Consider the following 21,851-nt stretch of genomic DNA (forward strand, 5'->3'; position numbering starts at 1 on the left):
CATTTTTATTGTTGGACTTTGTTTAGTCTACAGCAGAGAATTGACAGGAAACACTTTCACTGCCGTCAAAGCAGCCCAGATTCAGGTCTGCTACTCCACCAATGCAGAGCCACCAAACCATGTAACACAGCCATTATCCTACTGCTTCCCAGGCACTGCCAGGTTGGAAAAAACCCTGCTTGGTGACTGCACACCTACAAAGCTCTGCTTTCTCACACACTATTGCCTCATAGACTCAATGCATTATGTTTCTATGAAAGAAATCCTGAGAGAATCCTTTTAGTACTTTGAAAAATAATGTGCCGCATGTCCTAGAGCTATTCATTTAAGCAAGTCTTTCCCTTAACATTATTACCATCTTGTTTTTGCTCTGCTACGAGATCTGCTATGTGCACAATTTGATTTAGCCAAGTAGGACATGTTCCTATATCAACATCATTTGTTATTCCTGAAACAACAATCCTATTGAATAATCATAGACCAACCCAAATGTACAAAATGGTCAACTGATATATTGGTGCGGCTGATGAATTAGCCAATATTTGGGATTTTTTTTTTTTATTATCAACCTATATTTTCAAATTTAGCACATTAAAGTTTTGCAAGTCAGAGCTTTGATGACACAAAAAAAAACGTCTGGAGGTGAAGATTTGTCTTCACCCAACATGAAAAAAAAAATGCAAATCCCTGTCTCCTCATTTATTTCCTATGACATCAACTGTATTGTCCAATGATAAAGCAGCAAGTTGCAGTAGCACTTATATCACAATTAGCAGGGCTACTGATGTAAAAATAAAATAGTTCTGGTACAATCCATTAATTGGAAACATTTATGTTTAATATTGCACATGGTCTCTTAAAACATCATCAGAAATTAAAACCTTAGATATCTATCAAATATTTAATTCCAAAAACTTGTGCCCATCCAGTGAGATCAACCTCTAAAGAGCACACTGTCTCGGTCTCAGAAAACATGGATAGCATGTTGTGAAGGTCCAACTGTGAGATTGACAGCAGCTGATCTGGGCCATAAGAACTCACCGAAAGCACACAAAAGAACAACTTTTTAATTAAAGCGCAGTGTTCTATATTTAATTAGCTGCTATTCATGCCTTTATATTCACTCTTTCTGCGTTGTTAGTTTGGTCTTATTGTGAGAAAATGCACATGCTACATTTTTCACTCGTAATCAAAACTTATAATGTTATACAATACAGTGATGACTGAGAGGTGAACGTTCCTCAAAAGCCTGGTGTAATATTTGTATCCCCATTAACATGATATTTTAAAAATAAATTATTGCTATGCGATCATCTAGGGTAGGGCCACACATAAAAAGCAATATATTGGTAATTTTGTGCCATTTGCTATTAAAAACTATTTTTCGGTCGCAAAAAGCCTGCATGATAGGACTTCCAGAACCAAAAAGGATACTTGGGTAGATCACATTAAGCATGTCAAATCTGATATTAGTTGTTTTATGTCGTAGTTGTTCAGTAATTTTGCAATTATATTCATGAAACCCCAGAAAATAAATGGCAAACAAGTACTACAGAGTTTGGTGTGAGGTACGTTAGTGATTCATGGCTTTGTTGAAGAATAGAGGTGATGACATCTGAGTTCAGACGTAATTAAGCATGAAAGATATATCACAGATGTCACCCCTCTCTGTAAGAATATGTCAGCTGTTTCTTCAAATTTGCTAGCACAAAAAAATGAGGCCAATTTTCTGAACAGAAACACAAGCACTGATAGTATCCCCAATGCTAAAAGTGTTTATTTTAGAGGCCTCTGTGTTTCAGCGGAGGTGCTGCAGTGCAAAAATAAACAGCATTTAAGCATCTTTTGGGGGAATGCCTAATGAACTCCAGTCAGAGCAACAGAAAACATGAAATAACGTTTATTTGTACAATATGTTTAGATTTGCATTCTAAGAGCAGAGAGGGTTGTTGGAGGCACTGATTCCACATTGACCTGCTGCTGCTTGCCTTCTACTGCAGTGACCTTTTTGAGTAAAACATGATTCAGAGCATAAAGTAGAGCTACTGGCTATGCAAAAGCAAAGTAAAGAGAAAGAAGAAAGAAAACACGGCATTGTAAGAAAAGTTAAAAACTTTGATGTTGTGGCTGTATAGGTTTGCCTATAATATGTTGTGCTGCATAAACACATTAGGGCTGTGTTCCAGAACTGTTGAAAAATGAGCAGCATAGCTATATCTATGGTTTACGTAGGCAGCTGCTTACAGTGTTCAGACAAAATAAAACCCCATTAGAGACTGATCTGAAATGCTCTTCTCTCCACAACACACACGATATTCATTAGAAAATCAATACTTTCAGCTAGTTTGATGTTAGCAAATGTTGCTACGTTAACAATGCAATACAAGCATAATACACACAAGAGCTGCATAATACACCTTCAAATGCTGCATTCAAAGCCAGCAATGCAACAATTGCTTTCACATTTGGAAGGCTCCTTCAAATACAGCCTCAAATATATATATATATATATATATATATATATCAAATATCTGGCCATGAAGGATACAATAGATGGATTTTTCCCAACCTAGACAATCCCAAGATTCATTGCACAATGTGCACTGCTGATGACAGAATTATTGAGAGAAAATGCCAGATATTATACTTTTAAATGTAAGAATTGGGTTTCAACTCAAATATCTAACAACACAAATGTCACAAAAAATACTTTTAAATGATTTAAATGCTGATTTATATCTTACTAAAATGCAATTTTATAGCTCATACTTTTTTACTATGTAAATCCAAGGACCAAGATAAACATTGAACCGTTGAACATAACTTTTAAGTCCAGCACAAACCAATCCAATCCAATCTTTGCAGCCTTTGTTCCCTGACGTTTTGTATCAAAATGTTTGATTCGTTGTAGGTTCTTGTTTAGGTCAATCTGTAGTGTTCCCTTACATAATGCACATTCACACACTTCAAAAATGGCACTGACTATTAACACACAAAAATATATAGATTGAAGTGCTTATATTTAAATATAGTGAAAGATATAGAGTATACCACATGTTGCATTGTACTATGGCAGTTTCTCTGCTGTTAAAATAGCCTTCATGTCCGGAACATGGCTATGATGTCAAAATGTAACCTAGATAGGCAGCTTACTAAGGTTTTGGAACAGAGCCATGGTCAGAATTACTGTCCTCAGCTTTCTCAGCGCATTATAGAAAAGAGCTTGTTTAAATCTCAACCCCTATTCAAAACATATCTGACCTGTGTCAGTCAATGAGACTTAGGGGAATCGACGGGTCACTTGGATTCCTGCCACTAGAGATGCTGTTATGTTTGGAGACAAATCTGAAGCTCTGGTCTCAGCCTGTGGCTATGATGGGCTAACAGACTTCAGCAGTACTAAGATGTAAGGTTGCTAGTCACAGATTGGTGGCTAAAGTTTTGACTAAATACTAGAAAGCATCAGAAATGGAAAATGTTAACAGTACAGTTAACAGTAAACTATATTTCAAGCACATTCATAATACAGAATGGATAATGCAACACAAATCTGTCCAAATTAAAATCTTAGAGGCATGAGAAGTATTTTCAGCTGCTCTCAGCAAATAGTTTCAGAAAGACTCTGTAACAATCGTGCAATATTTCACACTTGTAAATGTGATTATTCAAGCACGCTCACAATCCAAGTGGAACTGATGCAACTAAAGTGAAACGTTGTGCTTCAAAAGGCTGTTTATCAGCTCCCCTCTAAATAGTTTGGTGCTTATAAACATATTAAATAATTACCTTTTGATAACATTCCATGCAAATCATAATCCGTCTCAAATCTCAGTGTGTCCAGGATGGACAGGATGAACAGATGATCTGCAGTACTGAATAACACTTCGAAACCAAGAAAAAAACACTAGTGGATGAAAAAAAAGCATCTGTAGAACTCATAAGTGCAGTATTTTAAAATCTCCATTAATAGAACAACTACTTATGCAGTTTAGTTGTAAAAAGATTTCTTTAGATGTGTCAACTTAATAAAAAGTTATATTCCAATAGTTCTTTTTTTATTTTAAGTACATGCTTCATCTCATGTTTTCATCTGCTTCATTTCTGTGCCTGCTGTTACAGAGAGAAAATGAAACTGAACCAAAAAAACATTTTGTTATATAGTGTAGGCGTATTGAAACTCAAAAATACTTTAATCCAACAATACTTCACATGGTATAGTGATTAAAAAAAACCCAAATCAAGTTACTATTTGGTTATTTTCAGTATAATTTACTTGATCTGTCTTTTTTTTTAAATACTGGACAGAAAGGCTTTGAGTTTTTATTTAAAATGCACAAATGCTACTCAAGCCAAAATCACTAAAGCACATTTATCCCTGAAGCGCCAACAGCATCCTAGATATCTAATCACAAACAGCTGTAATGAGGTTGGAAGACGTTCTATGAAGCAATTCCCACTTGGACTCGAAACAGAGATGTTTAGAGAGATTGGCATCATTCTGTTTGGTGAATACACCTTGTGGAAAACCTGATAAGACATCTCAAGTGATTATGTTGTATTTTCTGAGGATAAACGTCCCCATGCTTAAAATGGTTGTCATTTTAGATGCTTGGCTGAAAACTTCAAGATTTAGAAAGGCATTAAGAGGTACAGATGTTTGTCCAGTCTTTACCCACAGATGAACTGTTATCATCAGCAAACATCATTGAGAGCAAATTGAGGTTAAATGAGAGACAATTTGTATACATGTAATTGAATGCACTATTCTTCTATTGTTTCATTAACTAAATCAAACGGGACAGAAAATGACATAAAATCCTGTACTGTGAGTTTGTGGAAAGACTATTTGAGTACATTGCATCCTCCAGGATGTTCAACGCCTTCACTGTAATTTCAAAACAAGCAGTTCAATTGTCATCAAACAGTGTAAACCTGTGGGTGATCATCACGCCTATTTACAGCTTTCATAATATTTCCTGTTGAGTCACAAGACAGCACTGCTCTTCATTTAAAGGAATAAGCAGTCAAACGTAAAGTGACATGCCTCTGCGGAATACGTCTGATACATTGTAAATGTTAAAGCACAAAAGCTATAAATGAAAGACTGATTTAAAGGGATAGTGCAAGAATTACTGTAAATAACAGTTACAAAAGTTACAATACATACAAAAGGCATGATGCGTTTGTGGTCATTTTGGGGCTTGGTGGTCCAGATCCACATTTATTTTCATGAAATGGAAAAGAGTGACAAGTACATTCTTCAAATGTTCTCCTCGTGTTTGGCACAGAAGAAGGAAATCTACCAGATGGAATGTCATGTGGATGAGTAAATGATTAAAAACAGCCCTGTGAACAAGGACCTTTTGGTCTAAATATCAATCTATGTATGGTGACCTTGAAAAACGTATTTAATGTCAACCTGCAGTCAATAATTGTATCCCTTAAAACTCATATTTGTTAATAAAATGACGAGTATTGTTAGCGCTTATCACTATGTCAGTGATAGCTATTTTACAGAGCCTGCTATTAATTTACAAGGGCTTGTTTTATGGAGAGCTCGTCTGTTTCAAAAGCGGACATCAATAGTTCAGTCTTGTTCCTTGATTGCCTGTTCCCCGTGTCTTGATCCTAGTCTGGTTAACTCGTCTTGTCTGTTCCCTCCCTTGTCCATCTTGGAATTTAGGCTGTCTTGGATTATCCCTTTGTCTAGCCATTTCTGATACTGTTTGCTCCTCGTCTGGACTATAGCCTGTCTTTTGGATTTCCTATTTGCCTCGCCCTCTGGAGCACGTTCTTTGTTAATATACCCATGCCTATCTCTGGATTACTCTTTGTCTTGCCCAAGCTATATCTGCTTGTTGGTGTTCGACCCTGCCTTTTTTAGACCATGTCTTTGTATAAAGCTTTGCATTTGACTGAAGGTCTGCAATTCATTGCAGCTTCCATTGGCCAAAGCCTGCCCATGAAGTCGTTTGACTGACATGTCAAACAATTAATCAGTTTGTTTCGTTCATCAACACGTTTCGAGGTGTGGAAATGTCGCCACAATAACTCTCAGTGTGTAAAACTCTCAGACATATTTTAAAGATTCTATGCCACGAGCTTTAAATATTTCACATACTTTTGAAAATACAGCGTTTAGTTGATCCTAATAAGCGCTCGTCATCACAGTTGTAAACACAGCATCTTTCTTCTTTCATGACCAGCAACTGTTTAGTATCCCACATTCTTCAAAATAACTTCAACAAATTTCATTTAGGTTTAAAACAACTTAAGAGTGAGCAAAGGATGACACAATTTTCATTTTTGGGTGAACTTTTCCTTTAATGTTAATAAAATAAAACACAAAGAGAAAAATAACTCAGTGCTCTTGACTAAAGACCATTAACACAGTTGCTAAAGTTCAGCTGTAATAAAAATAACTTGACATTTTCAACAACTTCATATCTTTTTGCACTAAATAGTATCGATAATAATATCGATAAGTATTGGTAAGCAGTATCAGTATCGGTATCGATAAAATGTAAACGATACCCATGAAAATCAATGCCCTGCAGGTTAAAACTTGATTTTCAATACAGGGAGTCTTTAAAACACAAACAGAATGAGAGATGAATAGAATGATAAACAGAATGATAAATAAAGACATATAGGCAGATAGAATCAGATGTGATGATAAAGCTTAGAGCACAGGCGATTAAAATGCATTTGGGTGGCATACAGATCAGTGGTAATCAGTTATTATCTATAAATCCCTAGCTAAAAATAAAAAGATGAGACAAGCTGATAATCAAGCGTATCTGTATCAAGTGCATTTCTTCCCTTCCAGCTGCACAGTGGTGAATAGCGCCGCATGAGCCCTTGGAAAAGACAGTGAGCTCATTCCAACCGTATGTCTCTTAAGTTCAGAGAGTGACTGACTTCCTTTAGCTGTGCTTACTCAGAGATACTGTGCTCTGCTTGGCTCTGTCTTAATTAATGACTAATTACATCCCATTGCTTCTAATTAGAATCACAAATTCAAGAGTGAAGAGGACAGAAAGCGAGTCTGTGGCTGTCTGAATCACAGGCATCATCTGGCGCTTCTCTCCTCTTATTCTTTCTTGCTAAAATAAGAAACAGAAAACATGTTCCCTCCCTGCTAATCTCCTTTTGCTTGTTTTGACAATCCCAGAAGACTAATTTAGGACTAAAATGTATTAAAAACAAAATGATACAAAGGTATATAATAGAACTAGAAATTAATAGCCTTCATTTTTTTATATGCTAGATAATAAAGAAATAAGCCTTTTAAGGCCAGGCCTTTCCATATTTTTTCTAGGTTAAGGTGGTTTTAGGGGCTGTGCGTCATGCCTAACAATACCCCTAAGCCCTGGTAAAGTCACGATTACGCACAGCTGCTAGATTTTATAAAACAGCAACAACAGCATTATATATATAAAAAAACATCAGTAAAATGTTAACAAAATAGAACAAAAATCACAAAAATAACATATTAACTATAACTATTACCATGCAGCAGATGATAGTGTTGACATTTTTTTGGTTTTAAAAGAATATAAAAATCACCCAGGCTACATTTATTGGATTAAATAGTCTGAAATATTATTACATATTAAAATTACTGTTTTCTATTTTAATATATTTTGAATTGCAATTTATTCCTGTGATACACAGCTGAATTTTCAGCATAATTACTCTGGTCTTCAGTGTCACATGATCCTTCCGAAATTACTGTAATATGAGGATTGCTTGATTGTTATTATTTTGTTTATAATAGTTCTTATTATTTTGAATGTTGAAATTATTTTTTCTATTTTTTTTTGTGTGTGTGTGGATTCTTTGATGAATAGAAAGTTCAAAAGAACAAAATTTATTTGAAATATAAATCTTTTATAACATTATAAATTACTTTACTTTTTAACTATTCAATGTATCCTTGATGAATAAAAGTATTAATTTCTTCTTCTTTTTTTCTTTTTTTTACACTGAAGAAGGCTGATAGCTGAAATGTATTTTTTTTGTTGTTGTGATGTCATCCCCTGTTTTATTCCCTGCTTAAATAAAAAAATATTATTTAGAGTGCAGACCTCACTAAGAACAACTTTTTATCGATCTTCAGTGACCTTCCTTTTAAGGGGAGAAGTGAACCCAAAAATGCCTGCTTTATTCTGATAAACCAACTTTTGTTGTTTGTCCCAGTACCATGACAAGCAAAATATTTATAGTTATGATGTGTTTCTTCAAAGCGTTCTCAACGGTAGGTGGTGACTGTGCTATATAGTGAAACATGACCTCAATTTGCACCAGCGTGCCAAATGTTCCTTCTGCTCCTTTGGGAGTTCGGATACAAATTCCTAAATAAGAAAATTTGCACTTGTGCATTTTTTTCGCAGTGTGGAGGACCCCTGATATAAGCAGGTTACGTTCTCTATTAGAGATACAGTCGACATTGCAAAATAAGGTTGACTTCGGTGATAGCATGTTTTGACTCTCTTTAAGCTTTCCAAGCATACCGTCGTTGCACATGGATAAATATTTAATTAACTGGATTTTTTTAGTCCACAAGACTGTGTTAAATCTGGGTTGAACAGACATGCAAATCCAATCACTTTAGAGCGCTATAATTAATGCTAATTTTTACTTTGGTTACATCAAGGTATGTTTACTCCGTCCTGTTTTTTGTAGTTAGGTCAAATTGTTTATTCCAAGAAATTAACATGCACGGCACAAAACAAGTAGGTATTTGCATTGTGCTGCTTGCTTTAATTCGAACCTATTCAAATCATCTCAGCAAGAAAGCTTTTGAGATACTGTAGCATAACCTTCATTGTGCATGAGTGTGCACTTCGAATGAAGAGAAGGAATATACTGTAGTGTGTTTTTACAGAACTCAATCAAGAAGACAAGCAGGCAGAATAAAAGCATTTGTCTTGCACAATACAATCAAAACCGAGCAGCATTACTGCTGTAGTTATGACTACAGATGGAAAAACCCATTTAAGGCTTATACCCCTGAATGACCTGTTTTAAAAGGGTAACAGATCAGCCAGATAAAATGGTTGGTTTGATTTTTGCTGCAAAGTCCAAGGCAATGAACACTTGCAGAGGAAATGAAACAAGCAATTCCATTCATGAAGTCTTAATGTGCCACTCTAACACACAGTTACACTCAAGAGTGGCTTCGAATTATATTAGACGTATAGTACACACTTGCTATTATTGTTTTTCTTTATCGTTATTATACTGTATACAGGTCATATTTATAGTTTAAAGAAGATGTAAATATTAGACTAAAACACAACAGCTGAATAGGGTAATTTTTTACTAATACATAACAGCATACTTTCCCCAGCTGATTAATCACAGTGAATTAAGGTAATTGTTTTGTGCTACAAGTTTTCTGAAATGTTATGTTGAAATATGCAAATGAGGCACTATCTAATTAAATATACACTAATTTGCATAAATCCGAGAACAGAAATCAAAACAAGTTCAAAGCCAAGTTGACATATTAAAGTTATAGTTTTTTTACAGAGGGGATTTTGGATCAACCGCCAGGAATAAAAGGGAAAAAATGCATTGTTCCCTGTTCTCAGGAATAAAATGTAAAATACATGTCAGGCAAATTATATATTTTTTAAATCCATCTGTTAAAAACCTTCAGAATAAAGATAGAATTAGAAAGAAAGTGTGAAGTATGGTGCATAAATGCCATAGTGGAGAATTCTGACTCAAAAATCTAATTTTTACAAAAAAAAAAAAAAAAACTTTAAAAGTATGTATGTAAAAAAATATCTCTCTTTCCAATAGTCTGAAAATGTGTTATGAAAGCAAAATAGCCTGAAATCTCTAAATTGGCCAGTGCATGAAAAAAAAAAAGTTTTGCTTTAAGGTTTTATTAATTAGTAATGCACCTGTATTATTTATGGCCGATTATAATGTGATGAAATACTAAAGAGTAAAGAGTGTTGTTAAATTATTTTTAAAGATTAACTTTCTGTCAGCATTGCATTGCAACAAAATGTAATTTATAATAATATGAGAAATAAGCAGCACAATTAAATATTGACCAATAAGCATCAATTTAAAAAATCTAATGCTACTTGGGTTTATTTCAGAAGAAATTGAGATTTAGAATATTTTGCATCTGACACAGATTTATTTGACAAGACCAGATTTACCATATGGGCATTTGGACACGCGTCCAAGGGCACCACGTCCAAGAGGGGGGAACTATGTAGGGCCGAAAGAATGTTTTCAAATAATGTGAAATACAGCACAAAGGCATTTTGAATCCACCAAACCAACACAGTGACCAGGGGGTACCCAGATCGGGGCGTCCAGCAGGGACAGCAGCATCTTAATAGACTGAATAGACTGTGGCGCTTCATCATGCTAAGTTACAGGACATCGACTTATACAAAACACACTGAGAGACCACAGTATAAAACCCAGTAACTACCCTAATTTACTAGTTTTTTAAATGCCAAGCAAGTTAAAGCACTATAAATTCAAGCACCTACGTGTGGCGTGTGAGCTGTACTGATTAATAGCCTGTCTTTCTGGATCAGAGGCTTTGCCGTGTCTTTGTTTAACAGAGCTCATTGTGATTATCACAGGATAAACCCTCCAGCACGGCCATAAATCAGCCCTGCCGAGGCTCCTCACTCATACAGCCATCTGTCAGTCAAGAGGACAGTTTAGGGCAACTTGAAAAAGTTTGAGTCTCTTCCGAGGGGTGCCAAATACAACATCTCGGCTGTGTTTCCATGCCTTTCTGTTGAGGTAATTAACCACAACCCGCTGCTTATTAGAGGAGACTCATAGGGAGCAGAGGATGAGAGGAAATGGAAAATCACAGCTTCTCAAAGAAGCAAACGCAGTCCTCGGAGACGGTGTCATCCATTTGACTCTTCTCAGATCACGCTGCCATCAAACCATATATTCCATAACATACATTCTTACACAGCAGTTAGGTGATGTTCATAAATAGGCCATTCTTTAAAATACACCTAATAAGCTTCAGAGAGAAAAAAATTACAATTCAAAGCATCTGTAGATTTCTAAAACACACTTTTACATTAACAGGAATAATAGTATTGGCTGCATAAATATATGTCAAATCTGAAAAAAAACTAGCACTAGGCTGCTTGTCATTACCATCACATCTCAACTTCTCAAATTAATCCAACAAGACCTGCAGCTTTTCCGCTGGCACTTGTGTCTGTTGCAACAAGGCATTTTTTTAATGAGAAAATTGTAAGTTTTAGTTTGTTCAGTTTATTCATCTCAGTTTCTTTAGCAATAATAGTAAAAAAATGTAAAGGTGTTTCTGATAACCAAACAAATCAGCCTACAATGAAATTCCATTACTACTGCTAATTGATGTAGGCATGTTTAAAGAGGCAGGTGGTAATATCATAAATAATGTCTAGCCTATCTAGACATATTCTCTCCATGGTGTTCATGCGCTTGAATTCAGTGCAGTTGAACCGGAAATATGAAACAATGAACAAACAATGGTGAGAATTCATCAAGCTAGCCAACAAATCCGCTGAACAGTTGGACTAGCATTTAATTGCCAAGTACAAATATGATGGGTGTTGGTGTTCCTATAATTACTATATGCTGACATAAATAAAAAAAATATTAAATATTTTATTACATCCCAATGTGAATAAAAGCTGGAAATGTTTAATCAAGTGTTTTGTCAAGTGACCCCCCCAAAAAATGTAATTAATGCGGTAGGACATGAATTAAGTCCAAAATATTATTGTATTAAGGAATTAATTATTGTCATTATTATTTACTACATAACAACCACCTGTGATATAGAGATAAATAATCAAATCAATTCCCAATTGATAAAATCCATGTCTAGCTCTGCATTTTTCCTCACTCAAATTCCCTTTTTTTTTTTTTTTTTTTTTTTACAAAGCTTGTCACATTGTGAAATTTCATATTAATTTCAACATTACAGTTAAAAAACAAAGACTTTTCTGTTCCACTTCAAAGAAAACAGTGTTTGTCATAATCAATATAGTGGGATCTAAAAAATTTCAATTCCTATTCCACAACAGAAATACTTATTCCTGCTTCGTCTGCCGCAGAATTTATTCCCATGAAATGCTATTTTCTTGATTTGTCTTTGCACACGGTGCAGTGCTTTGCATAAAGCTAAATGCAAATGGTATGAGAGCAGATAAACAGAATATGAGCTGAGAATCTGTTCGCTTCACTTTGCTCCTCTACACAATGTAACCACACAATTGAAAGAGGAACTAAGTGATTCTGTTGTTATTTCTCTTTGGCTTTCAGCAGAAAATCCACTACAGCGCTAAAGAGCTGCTGTGCTGAAGCATGCTGCATTTTCATCAAGTTGAGGATGACAGGGAGATCAGGCACCTGGTTTGTACCAGGTGGTAGAACCACAGCTGGCATGTACCTCTTCCACATAAATCATTCATTCTGGAAAACACTTGTATGCTACAGAGAGAGAGGCACTGTAAAGTCTGCAATGATGAAGTTTAGAACAACCTTGTGGTCAGTACTGTATAGTAAGATACAGAGCTCCACTTACAAGTGTACTATAGTTATCCTGCCTTTGGAAAATGAATGTACTTAAAGGAACAGTTCATCCAAAAAAAAAAAATTGCAGAAAATGTACTCACCTTCAGGGCAGTCAAAATGTAAATGAGTTTGTTTCTTCATCAGAACATGTTTGGAAAAATTTAGCATTACATCACTTGCTCACCAGTGGATCCTCTGCAGTAAATGTGTGCCATCAGAATGAGTCCAAACAGCTGATAAAAACATCACAGGGATCCACAAGTAATCCACATGCCGCCTTTCTACCAGTAAGTGTTTTGTGAAGTGAAAAGCTGTGTCTTTGTTTTATTTATTTTATTTTATTTTATTTTTTATACTGCTGCTTCTGGCTAAAATACAAGTCTTCTGTCCATAATATTGCTTTCTCCAGTGAAAAAGTCAGTTCATCTGAATCAGGAGAGACATATGCTCAGATCAAGCACCGTTTATAAGCCAAGGCAGTCCAAAACTGATCTAAAAAAATGTCTTTAGACAACAAAAAACGTCTCTAGGTTACGTATGTAACCCTAGTTCCTCGAGGGAACGAGACGCTGCGTCGAAGCGCTTTGGGGAACGCGTTCAGCGTACGCGACTCTGAATATCGTGTGTAATCAGTCCAATGGAAGGGCGTGACGTCAGCGACGTGGTGACGTAAGCGACCAGGAAGCTATAAAAGCACGTGCCACGCAGCTGGCGTCAGCTTCGAGTACCAGCAAGCGCCGGCAGGGGTGCCGGGGGTATGGCTCCGAGACGCAGCGTCTCGTTCCCTCGAGGAACTAGGGTTACATACGTAACCTAGAGACGTTCCTCTTCAGGAACTCGAGCTGCGTCGAAGCGCTTTGGGGAACGAGTCCTAACGCCGCCAGACTACCAAACCCCTGCCTGGTGTGTATCCGAAGAGCACAGCTCAGGACAGGAGGACAGAAGCGCCTGGAGTGACTGGCATATTTAGGCCATAGAACCTAACAAATGTAGAGGGCGTGGACCACCCCGCAGCGTTGCAGATGTCCAGCATGGATACACCTGCTAAGAAGGCCTTAGAGGCCGCCATACCCCGAGTAGAGTGAGCCTTGGCTCCCGACAGCGGGGGACGACCAGAGGACTCATAGGTGACGTTGATAGCCTCGATTATCCAACGACTAATAGTTTGCTTAGAAGCAGCAGAACCCCTCTTGGGGGGACCGTAGCACACAAGCAATTGGTCAGTTTTTCTCCACAGGGCAGCTCTGTGGACGTATGCGTCCAGTGCTCGAACCGGACACATACAGTTTAGCTTCGCCTGGTCGGGCTCCCGAAAGGGAGGAAGACAGAACGCCTGCAGCACTACAGGTCGTGGTGTAACAGAGGGAACCTTGGGAACATATCCCGCTCGAGGGTATATGAACGCTTTAGTCATGCCTGGTGCAAACTCAAGATAAGAAGGGGCCATCGAGAGGGCCTGAAGATCTCCTACTCTCCGCAGAGAGGTAATAGCCAACAGAAAAGAGGTTTTAAGTGTGAGATGTCTGTCTGAGATATCTTGAATAGGTTCAAACGGGGGTTTGCACATAGCCTCTAACACCACAACCAAGTCCCACGGGGGAATACGGGACCGTACTGGAGGTCTCAGCCTCAGTGCACCGCGGAGGAAACGTGTAACTAGGGGGTGTCTTCCCAAAGACTGACCGTCGAGAAGGGTGTGGTAGGCCGCAATGGCCGCCACGTAGACCTTCAGAGTAGAGTGGGTCAACCCTGCAGAGAGCCTAGCCTGTAGAAACTCCAGAACTGTACCAACTGGGCAGTTTGCTGGGTCTAGCTGGCGGTCTCTGCACCATGAAGTGAAAAGCTTCCACTTCAGGGCGTACAGTTTCCTCGTAGAGGGAGCTCTGGATTGGAGTAGGGTCTCCACAACCTCAGTTGAGAGACCAGCTGCTACCAGTTGTGCCCCCTCAGGGGCCACACCCACAGCTTCCACAACTCCGGGCGAGGGTGAATTATTGTGCCCTGCGCCTGTGAGAGTAGGTCTGTCCTGATCGGTATCTCCCACGGAGAGCCGTCGAGGAGCGAGACTAGATCTGAGAACCATACTCGGCCCGGCCAGAACGGGGCTACTAATAACAGACGGACCCCGTCCCGGCGTACTCTCGCCAGAACTCCCGGAAGCAGAGCGATAGGGGGAAAGGCGTAAAGACGAAGCCTCGGCCAGGTCTGTACCATAGCGTCCAGTCCCAGAGGAGCTGGATGAACTAGAGAGAACCAGAGGGGACATTGTGACGTCTCCTGAGTCGCAAAAAGGTCTACTTGAGCCCTGCCAAACACTCTCCATATCTGATCTACCACCCGTGGGTGAAGTCTCCATTCCCCGGGCCTCGGCCCCTGCCTCGACAGTATGTCTGCTCCCATATTTAACTTCCCAGGAATATATACTGCTCTTAATGAGAGGAGTTTGTTCTGGGACCACACCAGGATCTGGTGCGCCAGCTTGTACAAAGGGCGCGAACGCAGACCGCCCTGGTGGTTGATGTAAGAGACCACTGATGTGTTGTCGGTGCGCACCAACACATGGTGACCTCTCAGGTCTGGGAGGAAGTGCTTCAGTGCACGATAAACTGCTAGCATTTCTAGACAATTGATATGCCACGTTAGATGGCGATCGCTCCACAGACCACGGGCAGGGTGGCCACTCATGACCGCACCCCAGCCGGTGAGGGACGTGTCCGTCGCTAGTGTCACACGGCGACAAGGAGCTCCCAGCACCGGGCCCTGATTCAAGAACCAATGTTTCTTCCACATGTCTAAGGCACGGAGGCAGCGCCGCGTGACCTTGATAGTGCGAAGCGGATTGCCCCTCGGGGAAAATCCCTTGGTCTTGAGCCACCACTGTAGGGGTCTCATGTACAGCAGGCCAAGAGGTATCACGTTGGACGCAGCTGCCATCAGACCCAACAATCTCTGAAATTGTTTGACAGTGAGTGACTGGCCTTCTCTGACTCTCTTGACTGAGATGAGGATCGACTCGATACGAGCAGGGGACAATCGTGCCTGCATCGCGGTCGAATCCCATACTACGCCTAGATAGGTGGTTCTCTGAGCCGGAGAAAGTACACTCTTCTTGGCGTTCAGTCTCAAACCCAGCTCCCCCATATGTGCGAGAACGACATCTCGATGTCGAACCGCAATCTGCTCTGACTGAGCTAAAATCAACCAATCGTCGATATAATTGAGAATGCGGATGCCCTGCGTGCGCAGGGGGGCCAGAGCCGCATCTACACACTTTGTGAACGTGCGGGGTGAGAGTGCGAGGCCAAAGGGAAGTACTCGATATTGGTAGGCTTCGCCCCCGAAAGCGAACCTCAGAAACTTCCTGTGTTGAGGAAGGATGGAGATATGAAAATATGCGTCTTTGAGATCTATCGTGACAAACCAGTCCTCGGACCTGATCTGAGCTACAACATGCTTGATTGTGAGCATTCTGAACTTCAGTCTCATAACTGAACGATTTAAGACCCTCAAGTCTATAATCGGACGCAGCCCCCCATCCTTCTTTGGAACTATGAAATACCGGCTGTAAAATCCGGACTCCCTGTCCTGAGGAGGGACCACCTCGATGGCCCCCTTCTCTAATAGGGTTTCCACTTCCTGTTCCATAACCAGACCCTGCCCGGGGCCCACTATCGTGTGAACGACCCCGTTGAATATAGGCGGCACGGAGCCGAACTGAATGCGGTAGCCTTTTTCTACTATATGCAGGACCCAACGAGATACATTTGGCAGTAGTTTCCACGCTGCTAAATAATCTACTAAGGGAATCAGTCTCTCGAGACTGACCTCTGGTGTAAGAGACCCCCGCAGGGGCGGCGAGCGTCCCAGCCCCGCTACGCGCACGGGCGGAGGATACTGAGAACGATGCTCGCCCGGGGCCGCTGCGCCCTGGAGCACTGGCAGGGTTGGCAGAACGACCCCTAGAGGGCACTGAGGTGGGACGGGCACGGTGTGCAGACACGCACCAGCCTGACCTGCAGCCGCATACCCTTTGCCCACCAAAGCCGAAGTTGTTCTTAGTGGCTTTGAGGGCAATGCCGGGGCCTTCAGAGACGATGCCGCGCCAGGGGACAGATAGCTCGCAAGCGTCTGTTCCACCCGGGGCATCGCTCTATAACCGTGCTCTCCCATCCCCACTACATTTCCGTAGTAATCAGACGAGGGGATGTAGAGGCGGGCCGAGAATGGACGTTTCCACGACCTGGCGATCTCATCATGCAGGTCGGGAAAAAATGGAAGGCCCCGGCTGGGAGGTGGCTGACTCGCGCGCAGGAAGCGTTCATCCAGCTTGCTTCTCTGCGGTTCGGTAGACTTTTCGGCGGGCCAATCGATACTTAATTTGGCCACCGCGCGAGTAACCACCTCTAAGAGCTCCTCATACTGTAGCGAGTGGGGTGGCGAATCCCTATCGAGCGACTCCACATCGACCTCCTCGGAGGAAGAGAGGCGGAGCGTCGATCCCTCACCCTGAGTGGAAGGAACCGCTGTGCGTGCTTCCGACTCTAGGGATTGGGTGCCGGATCTGGTAGAAGTGGAAGGAGATAGGGACTGGCCCGTCTCCATTCCCTCTACCAGATCGACTTGCGAACCCCACGAGTGCAGCCGCCGTTCTGCCTCGACAGAAGCGGGACCAGCACCGCGGGGAACGCTGGCGAAGGCCCCCTCCTCGAAGAGGGCCCTCCGGGAACGAAGCAGCCGCACCGACATTCGCTCACAGTGCGGGCAGTCGGCCCCCTCGAGAGCCGACTCAGCGGGCTTCGAACCCAGGCAAACCACGCACAGGTTGTGTGTATCCCCACCCGTTATATATCTCGGGCAGGGAGGAACACACAGCCTATAACGCGATTTGGAATCGCCATCTGAGTGCTTAACTTTCGCCTTGCTTTTTGGCATGTCTAGGAGCTCTTTTAACTGGACAGACAACAGTAAATAAGACTCACAAGACGGACAAATGACATTCACACACAGAGCGCTTGCTGAAAGACGCGAAGCTGACGCCAGCTGCGTGGCACGTGCTTTTATAGCTTCCTGGTCGCTTACGTCACCACGTCGGTGACGTCACGCCCTTCCATTGGACTGATTACACACGATATTCAGAGTCGCGTACGCTGAACGCGTTCCCCAAAGCGCTTCGACGCAGCTCGAGTTCCTGAAGAGGAACAAGTGTTATTATAGAATATGGGCTGGTATTAGGTCCAGATTTATATCTTACGAACATGCAGCTTTTGACGTCACAATACATTCATTGATGGACTGGAGAGGTGTGGATTACTTGTGGATTATTATGATGTTTTTATCAGCTGTTTGGACTCTCACTCTGACGGCACCCATTCACTGCAGATGATCCATTGGTGAACAATTGACATAATGCTAAATTTCTCCTCATTTCATCTGAGGTTAAGTATATTTTCAGCAATTTATTTATTTTTTATTTTTTTTGGGGGGGGGTGAATTATTCCTTTTGAGTAATATTCTGAGTTCAGTAAGAGTTAAGCTCAATCAAAAGCACTGTGGCATATGTTGAATCTAACAAAAAAAGACTCATGCTTTGCTTTGTATTTTTTTTTTTTAAAGCAAAGAGCAAAAATCAAGGTCACATCGAGGCATGATGGGGCAATGGGGTTTATTATTTTATAAAAGCACTTACATTAATTATTCCATTAAAATGTAAGTAGTTCTTGCCATTTTGGGTTTTAGGCATTCAGTTGTCATTATTAAAGATCAGAGTAAATTAGTAAATATCAGAATTATTTTTGAGATAATCAACATTTCAGGTGCTTTTAGTTGAGATTAAATTGTACTGAACCCACAATATTACATTAAAATCATTTCCAAACTACAAAGATCACAGTATCTCAGATAAACCTTAACAACCATAACAAAAGAAAATAATGTGTGGTAACTAAAAAATGTTCCCTAACGCACTCTCTGAGTCCTTTCCTGAAGCCCCACAGAAGGTGCCAAACAGCGCAACGTGTCTGAGGCTGCAGCTCGGAAATGTTTGCTCAAGTAATCATCTGTAGCCGCCTCTCAGCTCAGTGAGGTTTGTTTGCGCCCTTGATTCAGTTTGAGCGCTGCATTGGCTGTCTGCAACCCATATCAACATACACCCAGTTTGTAACTATGACAGAATAATCTCGCTAACAATGAGGTGTGTCTTATAAAACAAAGCACAAAAGGATGCCATTAATAAAGTTACATTAAAGACAATGCAAAATTTGTATTCCTTAAATATTCAGTGAAGCAGACAAATCATGCTGTGCATGGTGTTGTAGACAAATAAACCAGAAAGAGAACAGCAAATTGCTTGTGCTTTCAGTTCTGCAACAAATTAGTGCTTTCTGAAGAAGCAGAAAACTAACCTGGAATAAAGCTTGCGCAAACAGTGAGAAACAACAAAAGCTTTATTGTTGTATACTGCTTGGCAGATGCATTTCGGGGGAAGATGGGTTAGGCTGTACTAATTATAAGATGTAGAATCCACCATGCACTTTGTAAATAAATATTATAAAGATCACTCAATATATTCACAATCAACCAAATATTAATGTAACTGAGATTCATTAAATTATACACTCTTAAAAATAAAGGTTCCAAAATGGGATTTTGACAGCGATGCCACAGAAGAAGCATTTTAGGTCTCCCAAAACACCTTTCTGTAAAAAGTTCTAAAAAAAAAAATGTCTTCTTAATGCAAAGAATATTTAAACAATCTAAAGAACCCTTTTCTACTATAAACAACCTTTTGTGCATTAAAGCTCCAATGGAGTTTAATAGCTCTTGCATAGATTAAAAACTTTTACTTTTTAAGAGTGTATCCAATAAACAAGAGCATAAATGATGATGCAAAAACCAGAAATGTGTGCTAAGTAGTGCTGAAAGATCTAAACTACCTTTACAGATACTGTAGCAATCAGCCACTTTTCATAATTAATGTTCAGCCAGTGCCAAGTTCATTAAAAACAAGAGTCTCCAAAGAGAGAAGAAGAGGAGTTCGCAATCATCAGTGGTCTTTGTGAATCTGCCAGATCGCAAATTGGAGGTCACACCTGCATAAAAGTGTCATTAACAATCAGGAAAGGTGCAATCAACCTGATTCGAACAGGACTGGACACATGTACAATCGGTATTCAGGTCATGATGATGAAACTATAGATTTTTCTGTATAGCGGAATATTCTCTCCACAATTGACTGCTATGTCCCTCACCCGAGGTCATTTCTGTTCACAGTGCAGACAGAAATTTACTATGGTAACCAAGGTGTCTACCAAAAAGTTACTATAGCTACCATCACAACAGCAAAACATACAGTAGTATAGCCCACTGCTGTATAGTATGGCTACATACTTGTGATAAATATTTTTAATTTTGTTTGTCTTTGTTTTTGTGATGACAGTGCCTGCTAATATAAGATTACTACAGTATTTTGATGAAAGCTCTGGTTACTAAACAGAAAATTCTGCACAAAATGAGAATGCTTCTTATACAGCTTTAATATACAATATAGATACGTTTTATTTTTAGTGCAATAATTGCAATACATTTGGCAGGTAACTGTGGTTACTATGGTAAGTCATTGTGAAGGTGGTCATTTAGTTGCATTAACAATGAACGTTTTTTCTATATAAATGCAACAATTTGTGCCTCTGCATCAGCAATAAAATATCATTAGTTACATAATATAATTTTTTATATCATTTTTGTTTCTCATCCATATTTCATTTTCTCATAGGAAAATAATTAACGAAAGGGATATAAGATATAGTGTTTAATGGTGTGAAAATATTTTTTTTAGTCTATGAGCTCTTTGGCCTGTCTCGGGTCTCTATTATTGGACCAGTTTTTGATTATTTTAATTTTTAGTTGTATTTATTTATTTATATTTTAATGTTTGCACTGTTGACTGCATCAACCTCTATTTAACCCTGTTAACCAAGTTACTGTTGGAAAAAAATATAACATTGTTTACTATTTAAGCAATTTATTATATGGTCCAAAATGATATAGCCAGGCTGTAAAACAGATTCATTTAGGCTACATATGCAAATGTGTTCCCTGTTGTGGTGAATTGTATTTATTTTATAAAACTCATCAATTCAATTATAATGTTAATGCTTATTTAAGCACCCTTATTTAATCAACATTTGTTAACAAATACGCTTATGGTCCATTCTGTACTCTTTTTGTGGAAAGTGGCATACCGGCTCATTTTTGGCACACGATTTGTGATGAATTTATGGTTTGCAGCTCTATTTCTCATAGTTTTACAGAGTAAACGTCCTTTCTAACGTAACATTTGTATGCACAGTAATTAAACAGACATTCGTCTTACCTTGTATGTGCTGATTAACTACATTCTCCAGCCGATCCAGTCGCTCTATAATCCGCAGAGTTTCTCCTTTCCTGTCGCCGTCCAACTTTTTGGCTGGGACAGGCATCGGCACTTTGATGTACACATTAGCGATGTAATTAGTGACCCATCCGACGTACAAAAGACACACTATGTTGGTCATGCCACTTAGTATCACACACGTAGACACCAAAGTTTTGGTTCTCCTGGTGCAAGCCATTCCGACATCCCTCCATATAGAGTCCGAGCCACAGCGGACAAGTGCGCCTGTCCTCAACTCTGTATGTGCTCCGATGGAGAATCAGGCGCGCGATGCTACTGAACACTACAGAGCGCGCTTCATTCCGTTCAGCTCTGACAGATTCCAGCGACTTGAAAAGGGCAGCTATCGTCTTGTTCCAACACGAAGCGCCGCGTCCTGCATCTACAGCGGTATAGCAAGGAGAGCGAAGGTGCGCGAGTATGTGTGTGGTTTGATCCTGAGCCTGCTGACCAATGAGATGAGCTGGAATCTATGGGACCAATTGCACAATGATCCAGTAACAGTAAGGAGGTGCTTTATAAAGGCAGAGACTCCGGGTGTTTCATAAAAAAATGTGTAATTGTAATAAATGTGTAATATGTGTATTAAAAGACATGACATGACTTGACCAAGCAAAATAAAGGAGTAGGCTACATTGCATTTAAAGCTCTAATACTAATAAAAGGCTACGCAGAGGAGACTGATGAGTGTTGTAGCAAAGCATGGGTTTACACCAATTAACAGTAGTCTACCTTATCAATATCCTCCTGATTACACGAGTTGTAAGGCTGTTTGCAAATTATATAATAGCATTCATAATTTAAATAACTTTAAATAAATAACTTTAAATAAATTGTATAGGTATTT

General features: G+C 39.8%; 1 protein-coding gene across 1 annotated transcript in view; it reads right to left on the reverse strand.

The window, feature by feature from the left end:
* galnt18b (UDP-N-acetyl-alpha-D-galactosamine:polypeptide N-acetylgalactosaminyltransferase 18b) overlaps positions 1-21,451 on the reverse strand; it is a 108,578-nt gene extending 87,127 nt beyond the window's left edge. Inside the window, exon 1 of the mRNA XM_059538074.1 lies at positions 20,945-21,451. Within this exon, the coding sequence (XP_059394057.1) occupies positions 20,945-21,182 (238 nt within the window). The 5' untranslated portion in view covers positions 21,183-21,451. The remainder of the gene's footprint in view (positions 1-20,944) is intronic.
* Positions 21,452-21,851: the final 400 nt, after the last annotated feature.

The sequence above is a fragment of the Carassius carassius genome, chromosome 3, assembly GCF_963082965.1.
Source record: "Carassius carassius chromosome 3, fCarCar2.1, whole genome shotgun sequence".
Taxonomy (NCBI): Eukaryota; Metazoa; Chordata; class Actinopteri; order Cypriniformes; family Cyprinidae; genus Carassius; species Carassius carassius.